The sequence below is a fragment of the Piliocolobus tephrosceles genome, chromosome 11, assembly GCF_002776525.5.
Source record: "Piliocolobus tephrosceles isolate RC106 chromosome 11, ASM277652v3, whole genome shotgun sequence".
Classification (NCBI taxonomy): domain Eukaryota; kingdom Metazoa; phylum Chordata; class Mammalia; order Primates; family Cercopithecidae; genus Piliocolobus; species Piliocolobus tephrosceles.
Window position 1 is genome coordinate 127,103,167 of NC_045444.1, and position 24,926 is coordinate 127,128,092.

The following is a 24,926-nucleotide window of genomic DNA, read 5'->3' on the forward strand; positions in this document are numbered from 1 at the left end:
GGAACCCCAGAATGGCCAAGGCTAGACTTCTCTCCAGCTGTGGCAAGTGGGGTGCACAAATGGAAAAATGAGGAAATCAAGCATTTCTCACATTTAGCACACGGGAACAGTTCACAACATCAAAGTCAGGATAACTGTTTACTAACAAAGGTGCTTTAATTTGAAAAGCGTTTGAGGAAATACATTAATGAAATAGTCTGGCCATTTGACTAACCAGTTCTACAAATTTCACATATCTGTCACATCCATCGCTCAGATGAGCATATGCCAAGTCAGAGGAAACAAAACACACACATCTACAAAAGGAGAAAGAGAAAACTCATGCCTTCAGAAGCTCACAAATTAAAAGTCCTTTAATAATATAAAACAGTTGAATGCTGGAATGTGTTTTTCTAGGTCATGGAAAAAGTGAATTCCAAATCTATGTAATAAGCCTAAAATAATACAGCATCACTGTCTTCTGTTCTGGCGTTTATCAAACCTGGACATGCGTTTTTAGAAGGTGAACTGGGGATGCTTGAGAATGTATTTTCTCCAAACAGATGGAGCTGAAAACTGTATGATTTTCCAAACCAAGTGGAGAAAAGCAGCAAGAAGCTGGTGTTTAGCTGGTCAGCACACGGGGATCCCCAGGATGCAAACAGCCTTGGCTGTTAGGAGCCTCGCCTGGAACGGGCCCCCCACAAAGCTCCTGCGCCTGGGCCACTTCACTCAGGCTCCTGTTCCCCATCTCCAGACTTGTAGCAGACAGAACTCCACTTTCTGAAGAAAGAAGAAGGTAACTGTATCATGTACTAACATCTTAAGGTTCTAAAATACTTTGCTTCTCACCGCAAGAAATCCTAGAACAAAAGCTTACAGGTGGGGCCCTCAGAAATCCAACTGGCAATGTCCCGGAAGTACAGATCCTGCCAAGGTGGGGATCTAAGCCCAGGGCCATCAACAGCAACTTGGTCCAAATGCTCTGAGCAGCAGTTTTGCCTCTGTGGCTCTGTGGCCAGAGCCTTGTCTGAAGAGCCCTGGGCCCCCCCAGGCTGCTAGAGAATCACACTCAGCATCTGTGGCCTCATCCTCCCCTTCGGCCCAATCAGACCATCACCAGCTGCTTTCCTCAAACCATCTTTGAGGATTCTGACCTCTTCTGCCAGAAGCTCCCATGGCACTTGCCCACCCTCCAAGGCCCAAAGCCACACCCTGAACCCCAGTGGTGTCCAGACGCCTCTGGACACAATCAAACTCCCTCTCCCAGGTGACAGGTCAGCTACAGGCCCTGACATTTGTGTCCAAGGCAGCATGGGGGAGAGAGCCTCCTTTTCCTCCTTTTGACCTAGGAAGGCAGCCTGGGGACCTCGTTATTCCAAGCAAAGTCACACGGGGTGGAGGGATGCGGAGAAGCCTCACCTGGCTTGTTTACTTGACACACCTCTTCCCATGTGTAGTCAGCAAGATTCACAGGCTGTGTTACCCACGGGTCTGTCACCAGCTTCTCCAAGGTGGTGCGCTTCTCAGGGACTGGCTGCAGCAGCCCAGACACAAGGCTCATGAGTTCTGGGGACACAAAGAACACAGATGGTAGATCCAGACTGGGATGAAGTGGAGAACATCTCAGATTCCTGGGTGCCCACCACCCGCCGCAGAGCCTCTGACTGGGCAGGAGGCGGCCCAGGGACCTCTAGTGCAGGGCCCAGCTGTGCTTGGAGAGAAGCTGCAGGAAACATTCATTGTCTCTGACATGAAAGCTTGGAGTTCAAGATGCCATCTCACTCAACCAAAATCAGGCAGGGGAGGGCTTCCCGGAGGAAGCAGAGTACACATCCATTGGCTTTGCTGAGGGCCAAAGGACCGCAGGCCACTTCAGAACAGGGTCACGTGCCCTTCAGACGTAATCGAGCATGTTCAGCTTGGTGTGACCACTGACACACGTGCCCTTTAGGAAGATCACTGTGGCGACGATGTGAAAATCAGAGGTTCCTAACTGGTCTGTTCTCAGGGGCTCTAGCTATGCTGTGAATAACACAGGGTTAACATGACAGGCGAGGGGACGCCGGCACAAGCTGAGAGGAGCCCCCAGCCTTGCATCTGGATTCAGGCCCCAGTTCCTTTAACCATGTAGGCACCAACTCAGCAGGGCCATTGGAGCCTCACTGTCCTGACTGCAAGTGTGTTTCTCACAAGAGGGCCTCTAAGATCCAAAGGGGAACATTAAAAAAAACTGAATTATCAGCCGGGCGCAGTGGCTCACGCCTGTAATCCCAGCACTGTGGGAGGCTGAGGAGAGCGGATCACGAGGTCAGGAGATGGAGACCATTCTGACTAACACAGTGAAACCCCGTCTCTACTAAAAATACAAAAAATTAGTCGGGTGTGGTGGCGGCGCCTGTAGTCCCAGCTACTCAGGAGGCTGAGGCAGGAGAATGGCGGGAACCCGGGAGGTAGAGCTTGCAGTGAGCCAAAATCGCACCACTGCACGCCAGCCCGGGCGACAGAGAGCGAGACTCTGTCTCAAAAAAAACCAAAAACCAAAAAACAAAACAAAACAAAAAACCTAAATTATCAAGATGTTTTAAAGTCATATGCAAATTATTTGGTGAACAGAAAAGAAACAAATGAGACTATTGATATGGAGAGAGATACACTGAGGAATGAGGAAATGGGTAAAAAACAGTGGCTGGTCTCTAAGGACAGTGTCGTCTGTCTACCACTTGCGGCTCGTGCTCACCTTTGGACACCAGGTATGGCGGGTGTATGGCAGCCTCCACAGTCTCCTCCAGCTCACAGAAGGGGTTTTCCTCAAAGACCAGCGTGTACAGAGTGACTCCCAGAGACCACATCTCCAGCTCCGGCCCTCTGTAGCTGTGAGGAGGAGGAGGAGGCATCAGGACGCCACAGTGTTCAGCCCGGGCTTGCCAAGCCCGCCCATGGGAAGCACCACAGCCCTTCCCGACTGGCACACAGGCCAGGCAGCGGTTTCCCAGGAGGGTCACTCCACCCCTCCAACACGCCCTCCATTTCCATGCACTTCTGCCCCAGGCCAGCCACCAGGCCATGTGCCAGGAATGGAGAGGCCCTTGGGCAGCTCCGAGGCTAATCAGGAACTTCCTTGTGGACACCAACCACAAGACGTGTCCACCAGAGGTGGGGGAGGGCTTCCTGGAGGAAGCAGAGTACACGTCCATTGGCTCTGCTGAGGGCCACAGGACCGCAGGCCACTTCAGAACAGGGTCACGTGCCCTTCAGACGTGATCGGGCATGTTCAGCTTGGTGTGACCACTGACACACGTGCCCTTTAGGAAGATCACTGTGGCGACGATGTGAAGGGTGCTGCAGGACGAGACTGAACAGGCAGAAATACCGAAGGATGAAAGCAAACAAGAAGGATGTGGTGAAGGCAGATGTTCATACAATGGGCCGACTGGAGGAGCAAGCTTCAAGGAGAAGACACCCAAAGGACTATTGTTATTTCCTATCGCCATAAACATCCTCATCCACGCCACCATTTACTGGGTACCTAGAGATGCCAACGCTGTACCAGCATTTTACATGGCTTAACCCAAATCCTCACAACAACCTAGCAAGATAAATATTACCTTCATTTTACACAGAAGAAGAGCAAGGCTTGGTGAGGTGAAGGTACTGCCAAGCACACTCCGGAGCCAGGTCACCTGCACCCACGGCCCTGCCCCTGCACTGGCCAAGGCCATGCACCTCTGGGTCCGCAGCTGGGGGTCTATCCCCAGAAGAGGTCTGGGAAGCAGCAGCCTCTTCCCAGAACTGGAATTAGACAAGGGAGCCAAGAGAAACCACAGCAGTGAGAAGAGCGGCACGGACAGAGCCCTGGGCTGGACTCAGAGATGAGGGGCTGGGCGGGGAGGGGAGGGCTCAAGACGGCAGATCACAGAGGCCAGAGCAGCAGCGTGGGTAAGAGTCAGGCCACCAGGTTGAGTCAGGGGGGTGGTGGGGTTGCTAGCACAGACCACAGGGAAACTGAGGGGATGGATGAGAGCTGTAGGGGCTACAGCAAGAAAATCAGATTTGGCAGTTTTTGTTTTTGTGTTGTTTCTGTTTTTTAGATTTCAAAACTTTTAGAAGATGAAGAGAAATATCCAATAGACTAGAACAGAGGTTGGCAAACTTTTCCTGTAAAGGGTCAAATAGTAAATATTTCAGGTTTTGGGCCACATGGTCCCCACTGCAACTCAACTGTCATGTAGGACAAAGGCAGCTACAGACAACACATAAGCCAATGAGCACAGCTCCATCCCGATAAAACTTTATTTATAGAAACAAGAGGCAGGGGATGTTTGCAAACACGTTTGTAGCAACATCACAAACAACATACAGATGAAAGCAAAGGTAGAAGCAACCCAAATGTCCACTGACAGATGAATAAGTACAGCACATCCAGAAAACGCAATCAAATTCAGCCTCGAAAAGGAAGATGCTGGCACAGGCCACAACATGGATCGACCTTGAGGACTTTATACTAAGTGAAATAAGCCAGTCACCAAAAGGCAAATGCTGTATGATTCCACATATAGGCGGTCCCTAGAGTAGTCAGATTCATAGAGAAGAAAGCAGAATGGCGGCTGCCAGGGCCTGAGGAAGGGGGATGGGGACCTAAGGCCACAGTCTGCTGACCGTGGAGTAGACGGAGATGAAGATGACAAGACAGAAGCCAGGTCCCTGAGGATGGGATTGAGAACCAGAACTCAGAAACCCTTTCACCCAGGGAGATGGGGAGAGGACGCAGGAGGGAGGAAGGAGCTCCCGAGAAGAGGCCTGCAGCCCAGCAGGCCCAGGAGCAGCATACAGCTCACAGCCAGAAAGGAGGGGCCAGGAGGCAGGGCAGGTGCTCAGGAAGAGGGTGGGAGCCACAGCTCTGGGAGGCAAGGGCAAGGTGGCCAAGCAGCACTGAGCTCTCACCCAGGTTGGATCCCCCCTACACCCTCCCCAAGCTTCGTGGCCTGGGTGCAGGAAGGGGTGACAAGCCATGCAGCAGGCATCATGGGTCAGTGGACAAGGGACAGGCAGTTCCCTCCTGCACAGAGGACACGACAGCCACTGCAAGGGAGTCAGAGCCCACCAGTGCCCACCAGGCTCCAGGGCAACCAAACTAGATCTGAAGGGAAACTCCAAGTCCCTTCTTAGACCAACTCCCTTCAATATTTCATGCCATTTGGTGGCTCTGAAGATGCATGGAGGTTCTAGAAGGGAAGAGCCCATTTACACTTCCTCCACACTCTGCACACAGGGCATCCAGGCCCAGAAGAGCTCAATGCTGCCTGGCGTGGAGAGGCTGGCGCAGGCCAAGGCTGCTGGGCTCTGAGGACTCAGGCTGCGCAGCCTGGAACCTGCACCTCCTGACTGATGAAACATGGCCTAAGCAGACACTGGGATCCAGTGCCCAGGCCCCTCCTCTGTCAGATGCTGAGGCTCTCACGAGAGCCCAAGGCATGGCATGGAGCTCACATGGCAACTGCAAGCAAACGCTCTGACCTCAGGCCGCCAGGTCAGGTGCAGCTCCAAGCAGGTCTGTGAGGGACCCCGTGCGCCTCTCCTGTGAGGGCAGCATCAGTTTCACTCCTAGAGAACCGCATGGAGCAGATATGGGCAGTGCAGCAGAGCGCTGCAGCAGCAAGCGGGGAGGGTCCAAGCAGTGCTGTGATCATCCGACCCTCCAACCATGAACTCACCTAGAGAAGCATTCCAACCACACCGATTTCCAACCACACCTCTCTAAAACACGTGGAGGTGCTAGCAGAAAATACCTCTTGTCTGTTTCTGATTTAATAAAGTCTATTTCATACACATAAAGACACACTTGGTTTACAAGCAGATGAGACAGTGATCAGGCATGTGCAGCAGAAAGCACCATCAGCAGACAGCCTCCACTCAGGCCCTACAAATGAACAACAGTCTTCCTTTCCGTCTTGCTTTCCTCTCTTAAGTTCCCCAAGAGGAGGCCCTGCCCAGGCCAGCCCCCAACTCACAGGCTCCCCTGACTGCAGAGCTGCAAACTCAGCCACACACCCCAGGACGCCGCTTCTCCCCACAGCAGAGCAGAGGCTCCGCCGGCCCATTCCAGCGACGTGGAATCTGCTGGGCAGCGACAGCCCCTCCAGCCAGGGCTCCGCCTTCAGCACGAACCCTCTGCCTCGGGACTTTTTCCAATGCCTGATTCCTTGTGTGGTCAGCCCCGCGGTATTTTATCAAAATAGATATTATTCCTGTCATCAAAATAAATAAACCCAACTAAAAAGCATCCTCTTCACTTATTTGAAGAGTGCCATTTTGGGGGACTCTTCAGTATTTTTCTTGGCTTTTTATTAGATGAAACGCCAAGCAAATAAAAGCTGAGAAAATAAAACGATTAATCCTAAATCCATCACCCAGTGCCTTTGCCCAATATGACCTTGCCTGCCTGCCCACTTACTTTTCAGCACATCACCCTGATCACTCAACGCTCTCATCACAAAGAGGCACGAAGGAAGCCATTTTCCCACCCAAAATCAAGCCGGCCTCGGGGTCCTGACAGAGGACGTGAGGACAGGCTGCACCGCAACAGCATACGTACGGATTCCCCATGAGAACTTCCGGTGCACAGTACTCGATGGTTCCACAAAAAGTATAAAATAATTTTCCCCTTTCCAAGTAGGCGGCCGAGCCAAAGTCTATCAGCTTGATTGTGAAGTCCTCGGCGATCACAATGTTCTCGTCCTTGATGTCGCGGTGAATGATGTCCTTCAAACGTAGGTATCCCACCGCTGACACTAACTGGAATCAGGAGGCCAGAGGGGCTTTTTAAAAAAGCAATTCAACTAAAGTACGCCTTTAAAATAAACTGGAACCAAAAAAGAAAAAAACAAACAAAAAGAAAAAATAAACCTCCGACTCATAATGAACTGGGGACAGGAAAGATTTTTGAACGCTGAAGATATGACTGAAAGCAAACAGGAAACAAAGCCGCTCCAGGAGGCGTGCTCACTGGGGCTGGCCATGTTAGCCAGCAAGGTAGCAACATCAACACGAGACTTGTGAGTTCTGTATGCTGCTGAGAAAACCTTCCCAGCAGACATGTGCCCCACAACGCACACCATGCCTATTTCAGGAGGAAAGACAGGCCACAAAGCCACAGCTCAAAGACACTCATGGCGGGCAAGTGAATGGGTGCAGGTTTGGTGTTAAGTGGGAAGTGCCTGAGAGAAAGCACCAAGTTGACAACCTCAGCTCAAGGGAGGGAAAGTGACTTGCCCAGAGTTCAGGCAGCGATCTGGGGCAGAGCTGGGAGCACAGCCTCAGCGGCGTCTCAGAGAGCAGCATGGCGTATCAGCCATCCCTGCCCCAAATGTGTGGCTGCTCAGTGATGCAGACTTAAAGCGGGTACGCTGGAAATGGGCTTCATTCCCGCGAAGGTGCCGCTGCAGCGCACCACTGCCTGCCCACTCTGCCTCTCCAATAACGGAGGCTAGCAAAATCGGCCTTTCAGCTTCGTTCAAGTAGGATGAGTTAAACGTCTGACTGTCACTGTACCAATCAACTTAGTGATTTCATGGATGTATCATGTTGATCTTTTGAGACAATTTTATATTTGCAAATGAGTATCTTTCAAATCAGAAGCAACAGTTAATGACAGGTTAACTAAACCCAATTAATTAACTTACATTTAATAAACATGTATATTTATACACATATACACAAATGTATACATACCTGCATATTTATATACACATGCCTACATATTTATATATACATACACATTTAGATACATACATGTACACATATATACACAGCTGCATATACACATGTGCATATCTACACACACAACATATACTTGTACACACATAAATATACATATACAAGCATGCATGCATACATACTTACAGATATATGTAGATATATACAAATCAGTCAGGATCCAGTCAGGAGACACAAACCACACATGAACTTGAACATGGAAAGTTTCATTAAGATTTATTAACTAATACTGAGAGATTAACCACAAAGGGACAAAGAGCAACTTGAAGAAAGCTGCTCTTCCTGCAGATGCCTCCATGCCCTGGACCGGCTGTGCTGCCCTGGAGCTGCCTGAACCAAGCCAGGGCTGTTCCCAGGCCCAGCTCCCCCACCCCGCTGCTGAGCAGGCCCTGATGAATCTGGAGCTGACAGGCAATGCCCTGAGAACGGGCATGATTCCTACATAAACTGATGTACGATCATATGCTTTATAAAATTGTGACTCTATTATTTACATATAACAACATTTATGTCTATATATTTACAAAAGGGGTAGAGATTCTTTTGGCAAAAATGTTAAGAGTATAGCACACCATAATTATGTGTCTCACTAGCCCCAGAATAAACAACTGTCAGAAAGGAGCTTTTAACAAGTGACCCTCAACGTTACCTCATACAGATACTCTATTTGCTGTAAAGTTTCAGAAACAAGTCTTTGCCACAAATTAAAGGCAGGAGGTCATCTTCCAACACAGGAAGAAGGAGAGAGGTGACCCTTTTTCGGCAGCACCATAATATCTGCAACTTACAAGTAGGAGCCTGAGAAACTAAACTTCAGAAACCCAACAACCCCTGACAGTGTGTAGCTTTGAGGAAGAAATGTTGATTCATGGAAGCCGTCATTAGACATCGAATCGTCCCCAGCAAACAATCCAAGAGCAAATGTGAGTTGTCTACACAGCCCTTTGCTGGTATTTCTCCAATTCTTTCGGGGGAGCTGGGAGCAGGACAGGATGGAACCACCACCTTCTCCTTAAAACCCAACCCGAGTTACCGTTTCTTCCTCCTCTCCCTCTGCTACGATACCTTCCTATTTTGATCATCACGCTCCCATTCCGACAAAATAATGGGCAAAATTCAGTACGTAATTAGACACAAAACAGATCAAGACAAATACTTACTGTAAAATGAGAATGTCAGGATCTCAATGTTGCGGGTTAATTAACTGAACAGCCACCATTTAGTGAGAACTTACAGCCTGCAGGCCGCTGTGCCCCACACATGCCTTTGAGACACTCTTTGACTGCATCCTTTTGGTTAATTTTTGTGATTGTTGTGGATATTTTATGTATGTAAATAAACCTTAACCATTAAACATACTTCCCCAATCATTCCAGGACTGTATCTGGCCTCATCCTCACTTTCTCTACTTCAATCATAGAATTTTCTACTCAAAATATATATCGTACTCCATGAAATCCCTACACAGAAGGCTAAGTCCACCTCAGAGAGAGAACCGAGTATGGATCACTGATCTTTGCAGCCACCAGACCCAGGCACCCAGGCTGCGTTCGCCCCAGCACGGCTCTGGCCTGCGCTCACTTGTCGGAAGATGTAGCTCGCCAGGGGCTCATCCAGCCTGGGGTGGCGGTCGATGAAAGCGAAGAGGTCTAGGCCGGAGCCGTGCTTCTCCATCACGAGCTGGAAGAACCCTTGGTTTTCAAATACATCCAATACCTAGAAAGAGACAAAGCCAAGTCCAACTCTGCCAAAACATCTTCAAGCCAACAAACTTAACACATTTGACATGAGCCAAGTTAGGGTACCTCTAAAGAGGAAATCGTCATCTACCTTGATGATATTGGCATGCTCCACCCTGGATAGAATTGCAATCTCTAAAGTAACTTTCCCAAGTTTGGGATCCTCAATCCAACAATCCTCCAAGACCTTCTCCTTCTTAATAAACTTCACCACCACCTGTGAGAAAGACAGAGGTTGGAAATGGCTGGAGCCAGTCCTCAAGCATCCCATTACAGCAGGGGGCACCCGGTCCTCAAGCATCCCATTACACCAGGGGGCACCATCAGTCCACGTGGCAGACACATCCTCTGCATTTGCCTCCCCTAAATCTCAGGGACACGAAAGAAGAAACATAGTCGTAAACCCCTGCAGCACAAGGAAACAGAGAAGGGGGTCAGCAGCTGACCAGAAACGCAGCGTCATTCCTGCCCATCCTGTAAGGTGGACAGATGAGTGTGATGGAGAAGCCAGGTGGAGCTGAGGGAGCCATAACCTGGGCTGGAGAGAGGGCCCCAGAGGCCTCAGGGCAGGTGCCCCGGAGAACATCCACGTCACCCCGACTTCTCAACCAAGGACTGGAAGCCCTGGCCAAGAGAATGAACTCAGAAGCCAGAAAACTAGAAAAGATACAGAAAAGCTATCTCTCTTAGATATATTTTCAACATTGACTCTGAGATTAATCAGAGTTGAGCAAGACTGACAGACATAAGGTGCTACTACAGTCAATGATAGTCAAAGTGTAACAGAAAAAGATACATTCACAAAAGAAAGAAACACTGCGAGTCACTGAAAATCCTGTCGCTGGATACAACACCTGTTGCTACGTGGGTACTCTGCAAAGTGAGCTACAGATTCAATGTGATTCCTACGAGAATCTCAGCAGGCTTTTGTGCAAGACTGACAAGCTGATCCTAAAATCCTTATGGAAATGCAAAATGGCCAAAACAATCTCAGGCTGAGGCCCAAACTGTCTTTTCTCTCGGAGGGTGGGGAGGAAGGGAGATAGGGACAGCAGAGGCCTGGGCTGGGTGCCCTGTGCATGCCACCCCACTTCCGCCCTACCCCTGAGGCGTTGGCCTTGGCTGGCTAATTGGGCACCGTGTGCCCACCCTCCACGGGCCTCCTCTACACCAATGAGGCCTCATCTGTGCTCTCGCTGGGCACATGGCTTCATGTCAGTAAGCAACATGCTTCTTTTTTTTTTTTTTTTTTTGAGACAGAGTTTCGCTCTTGTCACCCAAGGCTAGAGTGCGGTGGCACAATCTCAGCTCACTGCAAGCTCTGCTTCCCGGGTTCATGCCATTCCCCTGCCTCAGCCTCCAGAGTAGCTGGGACTACAGATGCCCGCCACCTCGCCCGGCTAATTTTTTTGTATCTTTAGTAGAGACAGGGTTTTACCGTGTTAGCCAGGATGGTCTCAATCTCCTGACCTTGTGATCCGCCTGCCTCGGCCTCCCAACGTGCTGGGATTACAGGCATAAGTCGCCGCGCCCCGCCTGCAAGATGCTTCTTAATAACCCACCTTCTGCCCCACTCTGTTCCTTATCCCGCTACCACTGTAGGGGTCAAGGACCTTCTGTCTACACCCTCTCCTCCTCCTCCATCCTCTATTCAGTCATCTCGCCCTTGCCCACGGGTGGGGGAACATGTGTATGTTTGTATACGCGTGTAAATTTTAAATATTTTAAGCAGAAAGGCCTTACCTCCTGCAGAACATAAATAAAGTACAATCAATGTGAAAAAAATAAATAAAATTGATAAAATAATATGTGCTTCAAATGAGACATCAAGAAAGTGAAAAGATAACACATTTAATGGGAGAAAATATTTGCAAATCATATATCTGATCAAGAAATTGTATCTAGAATACAGAACTTATACAATTTAATAATAAAAAGACAACCCAATTTAAAAGTAGGCAAAGGGGCTAGGCCAGGCACAGTGGCTCACACCTGTAATCCCAGCACTTTGGGAGGCTAAGGCGGGTGGGTCACCTGAGGTCGGGAGTTTGAGACCAGCCTGGCCAACATGGTGAAACCCCATCTCTACTAAAACTACAAAAATCAGCTGGGCCTGGTGGTGCACACCTGTGATCCCAGCTACTGAGGAGGCTAAGGCAGGATAATTGCTTGAACCCGGGAGGTGAAGGTTGCAGTGAGCCAAGATCACACCACTGCACACCAGCCTGGGCAACAGAGAAAGACTCTGTCTCAAAAGAAAAAACAAATGGGCAAAGGATCAGAATAGACATTTCTCCAAAGAAGATTTACAAACAGCCAGTAAGATCATGAAAAGACACTTGACATCATTAGCCATCAGGGAAATGCAAATCATAACCACAATGAGCTACCCTTTCACACCCCCTAGAATGGCTAGAAATGAAAAGACAATAATAAGTGTTGGCAAGGATATGTAGACTAGGAACCCTCGTACACTGCTGATGGGAATGTAAAAACAGTATAACCTTTTTAGAAAGCTGTTTAGCAGTTCCTCAAAACATTAGACACAGAGTTACGACCTGACCCACAAAGTGCACTCCTACATATACGCCCAAGAGAACTGAAAACATGTGTTCACACAATTCTTTTTTTTTTTTTTTTTGAGACGGAGTCTCGCTCTGTCGCCCAGGCTGGAGTGCAGTGGCCGGATCTCAGCGCACTGCAAGCTCCACCTCCTGGGTTCATGCCATTCTCCTGCCTCAGCCTCCCGAGTAGCTGGGACTACAGGCGCCGCCACCTCGCCCGGCTAGTTTTGTGTATTTTTTAGTAGAGACGGGGTTTCACCGTGTTAGCCAGGATGGTCTCGATCTCCTGACCTTGTGATCCGCCCGTCTCGGCCTCCCAAAGTGCTGGGATTACAGGCTTGAGCCACCGCGCCCGGCCCACACAATTCTTATATACAATTGTTCATAGAAGCATTATTCCTAATGGCCAAAAAATGGAAACAACACAAATGTCCATCAGTTGATAAACAGATAAACAAAATATGGTGTTTGTTCATATAATGGAATATTACTTGGTCATAAAAAAGAATGAAGTACTTATACACACTGCAAAATCGATGAACCTTGAAAACATTGTTAGATGAAAGAATCCAGTCACAAAAGAGCATACTGTGCATGATTCCGTTTATATGAAGTGTCTGGAATAGGCAAATCTATTGAGACAGAAAGTAGATTAGTGGTTGCCCAGGACTGGGATGGAGGAAATTCGAGCAGGATGGGGGTTATGGGACTGACTACTGATGGGTATGACGTTTCTTTCTGAGGTCATGAAATGTTCTTCGTTTGTGGTGATGGTTGCACAACTCTGTATATACTGAAATCTACTGAACTGTTCACTCTAAATGGGTGAATTTATATGGTATGTGAATTATATCTGAATACAGATGTCAAAAATCATGATGAAATATTAAAAACAAACAAGAAACAAAAACATGACATAATAAAATATGCTCAACAGAAAGCAGGAAAAATAGAGGGGAAAAGAACAAAGCACAGAAATATCCAGAAACAACAGAAAACAGCTAGATTTTGAGTAGATTTAAATCCAGCCATATCAATAATTTCATTAAACATCAACGGTCTAAACACCTCAATTAAAGAGAGAGACTTTCAGATTGAATTTAAAAAGCAAGACCCAAGTGTATCCTGCCTACAGAAGACCATTTTAAATATAGACATAAGTGACTAAAAGTAAAAGAATGAGACAAGTTTACTATGTGAACACAAATCAAATGAAAGCTGTAGTAGTCATACTAATACCGAAGCAGACTTCAGAACAAGGCATATCAAATAAGGAATGAGTTCATCACGAAGGTACTACGATACTGAATGGCTATTCCTATAACACCAGAGCTTCCAAATATATGAAGTAAAATCTGGGAGGATTACAAAGGGAAATAAGCAAATCCACAAGTATAGGTAGAGACTTCAAAACATCATACAAGCATCAACAAATTTAAAGAAACTGAAATTATACCAAGTATGTTCTCTATAAAGAAATTAAAAACAAAAAGATATCTGAACACCAAGTATTTGGCAATTAAACAACGCACTTCTAAATGTAACAAAATATTTGTAAATGAATGAATGTGAAAGCACAACATATGAAAATCTGTGATACCCAGATAAAGCTGGGGTTGGCGAAAAAATTAGAACATTAAATGATTATATTAGAAAAAAGCATAGCTAAAATAAATGACCTAAGATTCCACCTTAGGAAAATTTAGAAGAAAAGAAAATTAAATCCAAAGTAAGAAAAAATAATGAAAAAAAATTTTTATAAGAGAAAAATCACAAGATTGAAAATAGATTATAAATAAGAAAAATTAATGAAACCCGAAGCTGGTTATTTGAAAAGATTAATAAAATTGATAAGCTTCAGCAGGGCACAGTGGCTCATGCCTGTAATCCCCGCACTGTAGTCCCAGCTACTCGGGAGGCTGAGGCAGGAGAATGGTGTGAACCCAGGAGGCAGCGCTTGCAGTGAGCCGAGATCGCACCACTGCACTCCAGCCTGGGCAACAGAGCGAGACTCCATCTCAAGAAAAATTGATAAGCTTCTAACCAGACTGATCAGTCAAAAAAAAAGAGAAAAGACACAAATTACCACTACCAAGAATGAAAATGGTGATAAAATTATAGCTCCTACAGACATTAAAAGTTTTTAAGAGACTATTATGCCAATAAATTTGATAACTTAGATGAAATGGACAAACTTCTTGAAAGATCCAACCCATCAAAGCTTCAGAAGAAACAGAAAACATAAATAATCCCATTTATATTTTAAAAGTTTAATTTGCAGTTAAAATTCTTCCCTCAAAGAATACTCCAGTCCCAGAGGACTTTACCGGCCAATTTCTACAAAACATTTAAGGAAAAAATACCAATTCTATACAAACTCTTCACAAAACAGAAGAGTAAGGACTACTTCCAGATCTTTTTTTAAGAGAGGGTCTTGCTATGTTGCCCAGGCTGGAGTGCAGTAGCGTGATCACAGCTCACTGCAGCCTTGACCTCTCGGACTCAAGCAATCTCCCTTCCTCAGCCTCTCAAGTAGCTGGGACTACAGGCACACAGCACCACGCCCAGCTAACTTTTAAATTATTTTCTAGAGATGAGGTCTCACTCCGTTGCACAGGCTAGTCTTGAATTCCAGGGCTCAAGCAATTCTCCCGCTTCAGCCTCCCAAAGTATTGGGATTATAGGCATGAGCCACCACTCCTGGCCACAAATTCATTTTTATGAGGGCAGCATGATGCTTATACTAAAATTAGACAAAGACGTTGCTAGAAAACTACACACCAATATTCCTCATAAATGTAGATGCAAAAATGCTTAACAAGATATTAGCAAACTGAATACAGCAATATATAAAAAGGGCAGTAACACCTTACGAGCCATCCCAAGAATGCAAGGTTGAGTCAACATTCATAACTCAATCATTATAATTTATCATGTCAACATAAATAAAAAATATATCATCTCATTAGATACAGAAAAAAGCACTTGACAAAAGCCAACATCCATTCCTAATAAATACTCTCAGCAAACAAGGAATAGAAGACAGCTTCCTCAGCTGATAAAGGGCCTCTACAGAAAACCCACTGTTAACCTCACCATTAATAGTGAAAGGCTTAAGCTTTCTTTCTAAGATTGGGAACAAAGCTAGCTTGTCCATTCTCACCACTCCTAGCTCATATTTTACTGGAAGTCTTGGCCAGTGCAGTAAGGCAATCAGTCAATCAACCAATCAATGGCATAGAGATTAGAAAGGAGGTGATAAACTCTTCATTTACAGATGATACAACTGTCTATGTAGAAAATCCCAAAGAATCGGCCGGGCGCGGTGGCTCACGCCTGTAATCCCAGCACTTTGGAAGGCCGAGACGGGCAGATCACGAGGTCAGGAGATCGAGACCATCCTGGCTAACACGGTGAAACCCAGTCTCTACTAAAAAATACAAAAAACTAGCCGGGCGCAGTGGCGGGCGCCTGTAGTCCCAGCTGCTCGGGAGGCTGAGGCAGGAGAATGGCATGAACCCAGGAGGCGGAGCTTGCAGTGAGCTGAGATCCGGCCACTGTACTCCAGCCTCGGAGACAGAGCGAGACTCCGTCTCAAAAAAAAAAAAAAAAGAAAGAAAATCCCAAAGAATCTACCAAAAAAGTTTAGCAAGTTTGCAGGACACAAAGTCAACACAGAAAAATAGATCGTATTTTTATATACTCGCAATGACGAACTGGAAATTAAAATTAAAAATCAATACCACTTACAACAGCATCCAAAACGTGACACACTTAGGGATAAACCTAACAAAATATGTTGGATTCACATGCTGAAAACTGCAGCACATTGATGAGAAAATTCAAACACGACCTAAGTAAACAGCACGGAAGATTCGATCAATGTGTGACTTCTCCCTGAATAGCTCGGACAACACAAACCCAAATAACATCCCAGCAGGCATCATTAACAAAATCAACCAGCCAGGCGCGGTGGCTCACGCCTGTCACCCCAGCACTTTGGGAGGCCGAGGTGGGCGGATCATGGGGTCAGGAGATGGAGACCATCCTGGCTAACACGGTGAAACCCCGTCTCTACTAAAAATACAAAAAAATAGGCGGGCGAGGTGGCGGGCACCTGTAGTCCCAGCTGCTCAGGAGGCTAAGGCAGGAGAATGGCATGAACCTGGGAGGTACAGCTTGCGGTGAGCCGACATCACGCCACTGCACTCCAGCCTGGGCAACAAAGCAAGAATTTGTCTCAAAAAAAAAAAAAAAAAAAAAATCAACCATGGTTGACACCTGTAATCCCATCACTTTGAAACACAAAGGTGAAAGGATCATTTGAGGCCAGGAGTTCAAGACCAGCCTGAGCAACACAGCAAGACTTCATCTCTACAAAAATTAAGAAATTAGCTGAGCATGGTGGTGTACACCTGTGGTGCCAGCTACTTGGGAGGCTGGAGAAGGGAGGATCACTTGGGCCCAGGTGGTGGAGGCTGCAGTGAACCATGATCGCACCACTGCATTCCAGCCTGGGTGACAGGGCAAGGCCCTGTCTTCTCCAAAACTAATTAATTAATTAAATCAACAAGCTGATTCTAAAATTTACATGAACAAGCAAAGGACTTAGGATATTCAAAGCAGTCTTGAAAACGGACGGAGTTTCAAGATTCACTATGAAGCTGCAGTCATTGGCAGGCGCATCGACACATAGACTGGTGAACTAAACAGACCCACACACATATGGTCAATTGGTTTCTGCCAAGGTTACCAAGATCATCTAACGGAGAAAGGATTCTTTTCAAAAACTGGTGCCAAACTAGTAGAAATTCATGTGTATAAGGTAAGCCTCAGCCACGGCTCGCACCACACACCAAACCAACTCCCACTGCCTCACAGACCTCAATGTACAACTGAAGGCTATAAAACTTGTAGGAGGAAACAGAAAATCTTTGTGACCTTGGGTTATGTAGGATACCAAAAGCATTATCCATAACAGAAAAATTGATAAACTGGACTTCATCAAAATTAAAAACCTCTGCTCTCCAAAAGGCACTGCTAAGAGAATGGAAAGACAAGCCACAGCGTGGGTGAAATTCCCTATCAGATAAAGGAATAGTAACCAGAAATTATAAAGAACTCTTAAAATTCAATATTGTTTAAAAACTCAATTTTTTTTTTTTTTTTTTTTTTGAGACGAAGCCTCTCCCTGTTGCCCAGGCTGGAGTACAATGGCACAATCTCGACTTACTGCAACCCCTACCTCCCAGGTTCAAGGGATTCTCCTGCCTCAGTCTCCTGAGTAGCTGGGATTACAGGTGCGCGCCACCATGCCCAGCTAATTGTTTGTATCTTCAGTAGAGACAGGGTTTCACTATGTTGGCCAGGCTGGTCTCGAACTCCTGAGCTCATGATCCTCCCGCTTGGGCCTCCCAAAGTGCTGGGATTACAGGCGTGAGCCACTGCACCTGGCCTCAAAAACCCTATTTTTAAAAGCTGGCAAAGGTTTGAAAAGATTTAGAAAATATGCAGATGGTGAACAAGCACACAAAAAGATACACAACATCATTGGAGCTCACATCATTAGAGCATTACATAAATAGAATGTCCAGAAATAGGCAAGCCTGATTATGTTAAAAGCCAAGAGAGTGGGTACCCTGGGGTCTGTGCCCAGAAGGGCTACTGAGATGCTGGGGAAATTCTGCATCTTGATCTGGGTGCTGGTGGTGTGTGTGTCCAGTTGCTGAACGTCCCTAACAATGGACACTCATGATTTGTGCATCCTGCATTTAAGTATTTGCCTAAATAACTCAGAGCATTAGCTGGAAAACAATAGGTGTCTCATATTCTACATATTCAAGTGTTCTTCTGCCATTTTCTCTCACATGTCATAAGCTGTATGTCTCAGGCCTGCTCTCTTTCTTTTAATAACTACTGGGATATTAATGGTTAACCCTGAAATAGCAGGTCATCCTAAACGCTGGGGAAAAAAAACTCACAAAGATTTTTTAAAATTCTCTTTTCCTCTACAGCTGGGAAGAAAAAAGAAAGCCATTTTTATTCACCACAAAGCTGGTTTTTTGTTGTTGTTGTTTTTGGCTTTTTTTTTTCTTGGAGACAGGGTCTTGCTCTGTTTGCCCAGGCTGAAGTGCAATAGCATGATCTTGGCTCACTGCAGCCTCAACCTCCTGGGATGAAGTGATTCTTCTGCATCAGACTAATTTTTTAACTTTTTGTAGAGACGAGGTCTTACTATGTTGCCCAGGCTGGTCTCAAACTCCTGGGCCAAGAAATCCTCTGGCCTCGGCCTCCTGAAGTGCTAGGATTACAAGAGTGAGCCACTGCATCCCACCCATAAAGCTAGTTCTAATAAACTGTACAGGACCAACCTCCCAACACCCTGGCTTCTCCCACCCTGCCCGGCACAGTGACGCAGGGGACGTGTGCCCATCTCTGCTGTCCGTCACCAGGTAACCAGGCCTAAGAGTGTTCTTGGTACAAAGGAGATTCTTAAGACGTGGGAACTGCACTCTGTTCTATGAACCATAACAACCCTTAAGAGTCTATTTTTTGATTGGTTCCTTTACTCAATAATTTGTTGGCTTTATAATAACATTTAAATCGACATCTTTTTTTTTTTTTTTTTTTGAGACGGAGTCTCGCTCTATCGCCTGGGCTGGAGTGCAGTGGCCGGATCTCAGCTCACTGCAAGCTCCGCCTCCCGGGTTTACGCCATTCTCCTGCCTCAGCCTCCCGAGTAGCTGGACTACAGGCACCAGCCACCTTGCCCGGCTAGCTTTTTGTATTTTTTAGTAGAGACGGGGTTTCACCGTGTTAGCCAGGATGGTCTCGAACTCCTGACCTCGTGATCCGCCCGTCTCAGCCTCCCAAAGTGCTGGGATTACAGGCTTGAGCCACCGCGCCCGGCCGACATCTTTTTTTTAAAGGCAAAAACTACTCATGTGGTTTCTTTTTACAGCAAGAGAAAGATGCTGGGGCTTCTTTCTTCTGCCTTAAGCTATGAAGGTTTAAAGAAACCCCTAGAGTCCATCGGATTCCTGATACAAACCAAGAATGAGAAGATCTGCTCAGATAAATGAAAGATGAAAACAGAAACTTAAAAATCAAACTGTTGGCTGGGCATGGTGGCTCACACCTGTAATCCCAGAACTTTGAGAGGCCAAGGCAGGTAGATCACTTGAGCCCAGGAGTTTGAGACCAGCCTGAATAACATGGCAAAACTCTGTCTCTATCCCCCAAAAAAAAGAAAGCACAAAAAAATTAGCCAGATGTGATGGTGCATGCCTGTAGTCCCAGCTACGCAGGAAGCTGAGGTGGAAGGATCACTTGAGCCCAGGCAGCGGAGGTTGCAGTGAGCTTAGATCGTACCACAGCACTTCAGCCTCGATGACAGAGTGAGACCCAGTCTCAAAAAAAGAAAAAAAAAAAAAATCAAACTGTTTAGAAACACATGACAACAAAAGCACTGTAGAGTAAAACCTCTAGGATATGGCCAAAGTGTATTCTGAAAGCTTAATACTGTAAACACTGTTATCACTAACAGCATTGAAAATATACATTCAATACAATAATCTAGAAAAATAGCTAAATTAACTCATAGAAAGTATAAGAAATTAAAAGAAACCAAAAAAATACTTGATGAGTAAAACAGACAATTATTTGGCCAGTGAAGCAAAAAAAGAGAGTGAAACAAGAATTAGGACAGCCAAGGGAACATCATCTTCCAGGTATTGACACACCATCCAACCGCCACTAGGCCAGCCTCATGCAACTCTGACATTTAAAAAAAAAAAAAAAAAAAAGGAAGAAGGGAAGGAGGGAAGGAGGGAGGCAAGGAGGGAGGGAGGGAGCGGAGGGAGGGAGCGAAGGAAGGCAGGAAGGAAGTCAGGTATGAATATAAATGAAAAAGAGAAAAGAAACGAAATGAAACAAAACTCAGGTATGAATATAAACGAAAAAAATCCCAAATAGAAATAGCAAATCAAGCCAGGCGCAGTGGCTCACACCTGTAATCCCAGCACTTTTGGGAGGCCAAGGTGGGTAGATCACAAGGTCAAGAGATTGAGACCGTCTTGGCCAACATGGTGAAACCCCAACTCTACTAAAATACAAAAAATTAGCCAGGTGTGGTGGCGCATGCCTGTAATCCCAGCTACATGGGAGACTGAGGCAGGGGAATCACTTGAACCCGGGAGGCAGGGGTTGCAGTGAGCTGAGATCATGTCACTGCACTCTAGCCCGGCAACAGAGCAAGACGCCGTCTTAAAAAAAAAAAAAAAAAGAGAAATAGCAAATCAAAAGTCAAATTCAGCAATGCATTAAGAACTGTTATAACATAATCAAAGACAGATTCTGTGACTATGTTATTCATTTTATTAATAAAGGCAAGAAGGATATGAATATCTCAGTAGATGCTGAAAAGACATCTTTTGATAGAATTTGATAGAACTCAACACTCATTCTTAAAATATTTTAGCAGGTTGAAAGTAAAATGAAAGATCTTGGAATAAAAGATGCTCATCAGGAATGAAAGGAGCCATGGCCACCTTGGAGAAGCAGCAGAGCCCAGGAGAAGCAGCGGCACACCTGCTGTGCAGCACACTCCACAGGTCCTAGCTAAGGACAGACAGGAGCAAAGGATCAAAGGATGATGATGGGCAAATCACAGAGGGGAGGGACAACATTGTCATTACTGCAGAGGAGTGGTTGTTGATCTAGAAAATCCAAAAGATCCACTAAAAAAGCATGAGTACTAGGAAGACTTGGATACAGACATATGATGAATCAATCCAAGCTCGGATCTTTGGTGTATTCCAGCCACAAGTGACTAGAAAATGCAGGGAGCAAAGGATCCCATGGGCAGTATTCCGTGACCCTCCCAGGAACCCGCCAAGCCAGGCACGAACACACCTGGACAATCTAACAGGATTCACAGCAAGCAGCACATGCTGCTTCTGAACAGAAAAGTGGGCATCGTCCTGAGGTCAACTCCCCCACAACACAACATGTCCAGGCAGCTACGAATCCTGAGAGGACTTGGGAGGGAGGGACAGTAAGTTCTAAACCTTACTTGGAAGGAGAATATGTAAGAATGGCCATGATAACTGGGGAGGAAAGGGGTGGGGGGAACAAGCAGCTGGCAGTATTCAGTGCACCTAGAGGGACGCCTAGCACACACCAATCCCTGCTCCAGCCGTGAGCTATCAACAACACAATCACTCCCGGGACCTGGGAAGACCAAGGGCTTCTGCTGATTAGCTTGCTTGCCTCTTTCTTGGGGGTTTTTTTCCAGCGGGGTGGAGGAGGTCCTAAATTTGGTTTGAAGCATGCACGTGCAGTGCCCGCGAGATATCAGCACCTAAGTGGGCAGTAGGAGAATGGCACAAGACCCAGGCTCAGAAAGGAGGGAACACAGATCCAGATGTGGGATCTCAACACAAGGGCAGGAGGCGAAGCCCTGAGCCTGGCCTGTTCGAGGTCTGAATCTACAACTTGACGGGATCAGCAACCCTGGATGTCAACATGTGCGCTGCTGGGAGAGCCTCCTTGTATCCGGAAACTGCCCACATGCCAGGTTGTGTGCTTGGTGCCGTATGTAGAGGACTCCTCCAAAAACCCCAGGTTTAGAGAACTGGGACCAAAAGGCAAGAGCCCTTTGAAGTGGTGCCCGGCGCCACTCCCTCCCACAGCCAGCATACCTCCTTGTTTTTTTCCTTGTCCACAGCAGTCCACACGAAGCCGAAGGCCCCACTACCCAGCGGGCTCAGGGTGCTGTACTTTTGGGAGTACTCGCCCTCACAGGCCGCCAATCCCTCCAGTTCCACAGCCTTGGGGGGCTCCTCAAACCAGGGTCTGGCTCTGAGCACCTGCAATGCAGAGGAAGGTCTGTGGGGTCACATGCAACTGCACCTGGCAGAGGTCCCCCTGCGTCTTTAGTAGCCGCCCGAGGCAGGTGTGCCCTGCCTTCCAGTCCCCTCTCCTCCCATGCTCTCAGACAGGTCTGAAGGCCTATCTCCACAGGGCACCCCAAGCAGCCTCAGCACACTGATCCCAACTGGCACACATGTTGAAACGTGTTCACATCCCACCATACACATGGGCTTATGCAGATTTAAAGTGGCTTTATAGTCACACTGGATACTAGAAGACAGTGTGGAAAGTTACAAACAGGGCCGGGTGCAGTGGCTCGCTTCTGTAATCCCAGAACTTTGGGAGGCCGAGGCGGGTGGATCACCTGAGGTCGGGAGTTCAAGACCAGCCTTGCCAACATGGAGAAACCCAGCCTCTACTAAAAATACAAAATTAGCCAGGCGTGGTGATGCGTGCCTGTAATCCCCACTACACGGGAGGCTGAGGCAGGCGAATCACCTGAACCCAGGAAGCGGAGGTTGCAGTGAGCCGAGGTTGCGCCATTGCACTCTAGCCTGGGGAAAAAGAGCGAAACTCCGTCCCACAAAAAAAAAAAAAGAAAACAAAAGTTACAAACAGACCGTATTCCTATCCCCGAGGAAACACAGAGAGATGCCAACTAGGATATCTGCCACACAGTACAAGACAAGTCCAGGGCAGGCATTGACTGCAAATACCCACTTCCACCAGGCTGGGTCCGGTGAGCTCCGCAGTGGTAGAGTGGGTGGAGCTGGGCAGGCTGGCAAGGAACAGGCGGGTCCTGGCAGCTGAGTCGCGGTGGCTGTGGAGGAGGTCTTTCACCAGCCAGCAGCAGAACAGAGGTGTGGGGCCTTGGAGCTCCACCCGTCTCACCTCAAACTGTACACCTGAAGGGTAAGAAGGCAAGAACGCACAGGCCTGTGCTGACCTGGCTAGACAGCAGCTTTAGGTTAGAAAGTCCAGTCCCCAGAATGCAACAGTTCAATCCCCAGCAGCTTTAGGTTAGAAAGTTCAATCCCCAGAGCACGGACCAGAGAACAGCCCAGGCAGAGGCAGGCAGCACCAAGGCCTAGAGGAAAGCTGTCAGGGCCGGCCAGGGAAACACCCCTGGGGCATAGCCTGCAGGCCTGCAACAACCACACCTCCTCACTCAGGGCAGCCAGAGGCCAAGGAAGACCTCCGGAGAGGCCTGCAGACCTCCCCAAACTCAGAATAGCCTGAGGAACCTGCATTCAATGTGCCCCTACACACAGTGGGTCTTCGGCCTTCTGGAGACAAGAATGTGAATGGCTTACATTAAAACCATGTACACGTGTACCTACTCTAGTCACTAACAGCCATATTAAACTCCATACCCACTTATACAGAGAAAGCACGTATGCATTTTTCCACAGTCTCCTGCTATACACCAACATAAGTGTGGTTAGCCTTTTTTGGTGGTGGGGATTTACAGCTGATTTTATTTTCTTCTTGTTTATATTTCTAATGTTTGTACAAATAACATGTATTATTTAGAAAATTCTTTTAAATAAAGAACCCTAGTTATCAGCACTACAAAATCAGCAATATGGAAACAACTGGTTAAAATAATGTGGAGCTATTAAGAAATGAGGAAAATATGGCCGGGTGCGGTGGCTCACGCCTGTAATCTCAGCACTTTAGGAGGCTGAGGCGGGCGGATCACGAGATCAGGAGATTGAGACCATCCTGGCTAACATGGTGAAACCCCGTCTCTATTAAAAATACAAAAAATTGGCCGGGCTCGGTGGCTCACGCCTGTAATCCCAGCACTTTGGGAGGCCAAGGTGGGTGGATCACAAGGTCAGGAGTTTGAGACCAGCCTGGCCATCATAGTGAAACCCTGTCTCTACTAAAAATACAAAAAAATTAGCCAGGTGTGGTGGCACATGCCTGTAGTCCCAGCTACTCAGGAGGCTGAGGCAGGAGAATCGCTTGAACCCGGGAGGCGGAGGTTGCAGTGAGCCAAGACCATGCCATTGCACTCCAGCTAGGGTGACAAAGTGAGACTCTGTCTCAAAAAATAAAAAAAAAAAATGGGCAGGGTGCAGTGGCTAACACCTGTAATCCCAGCACTTTGGGAGGCTGAGGCGGGTGGATCACGAGGTCAGGAGATCGAGACCATCCTGACTAACACGGTGAAACTCCGTCTCTACTAAAAATACAAAAAATTAGCCCGGCGTGGTGGCGGGCGCCTGTAGTCCCAGTTACTCGGGATGCTGAGGCAGGAGAATGGTGTGAACCGGGAAGGCAGAGCTTGTAGTGAGCCGAGGTCATACTACTGCATTCCAGCCTGGGCAACAGAGCAAGACTCTGTCTTAAAAAAAAAAAAAAAAAGAAATGAAAATAATAAAGAAAGTAAAACAGAATCATCCTCAAAGGGGAAGCAAAGTGGCCTGATCACATGACCCTCACAGAAGGGAGGTTTTTCGCTTCTCAGAGATCAGGGCAGCCTAAACACCAAAAGCACGGAAGCAGAACACGTGAGCGCCTCGCCACGCTCACGTCTCTCTAGGCCTCTCCATGTAACCACCGGGGCGGGGGCCGGCGGGAGGTCGAGAGACAGACACCAGCATGGCGTCCCCACACCTCTCCTGCTCCCAACAGAATCTCCCCAAGCTGCTGCGAGGAGCGGCTCTCTGAAGTGTATGGCCGGGGTTGGGAGACACAGCTGGAACTGATGGGCATGGGGCAGGTGTCCTGGGACCCTGGGCGCCACCCTGCCCTTGCACACACATTTGTAATCTTAATTTTCAAGGGGTGGAGGATAATGCATTCTCCTTTAAAACATGATTTCTGCTGCAACTATTCCAGGGCGAAACCCCATCAGACCCCAGAACAAGGAAGGCCCTGCACCCCCACTGCATGGTGCTCTGAGGGCACCACACTTCTTCCCACAGGGCCCGGGACACACTCAGCCGTAGGCCACCCACAGGGCCCGGGACATACTCAGCCGTAG

At 47.3% G+C, this 24,926-nt stretch overlaps 1 protein-coding gene across 8 annotated transcripts in view; it reads right to left on the reverse strand.

Moving 5' to 3' along the window:
* Window positions 1–131: 131 nt before the first annotated feature.
* The window catches only part of PASK (PAS domain containing serine/threonine kinase), a 50,868-nt gene continuing 26,073 nt past the window's right edge, over window positions 132–24,926 (reverse strand). For 6 of the 8 annotated variants that reach the window (XM_026449077.2, XM_026449080.2, XM_026449079.1 and 3 more), the window contains 8 exons: window positions 22,652–22,836; window positions 21,760–21,927; window positions 9,586–9,711; window positions 9,337–9,471; window positions 6,575–6,774; window positions 2,720–2,853; window positions 1,402–1,548; window positions 132–762 (listed from right to left, as the gene is read on the reverse strand). In XM_026449077.2, coding sequence (XP_026304862.1) covers window positions 605–762; window positions 1,402–1,548; window positions 2,720–2,853; window positions 6,575–6,774; window positions 9,337–9,471; window positions 9,586–9,711; window positions 21,760–21,927; window positions 22,652–22,836 — 1,253 coding nt within the window. In that variant the 3' untranslated portion in view covers window positions 132–604. Of the gene's footprint in view, window positions 763–1,401; window positions 1,549–2,719; window positions 2,854–3,114; window positions 6,842–9,336; window positions 9,472–9,585; window positions 9,712–21,759; window positions 21,928–22,651; window positions 22,837–24,926 lie in introns of those variants that run through there. The other 2 variants (XR_003307163.1, XM_026449081.1) reach the window with 2 other exon arrangements.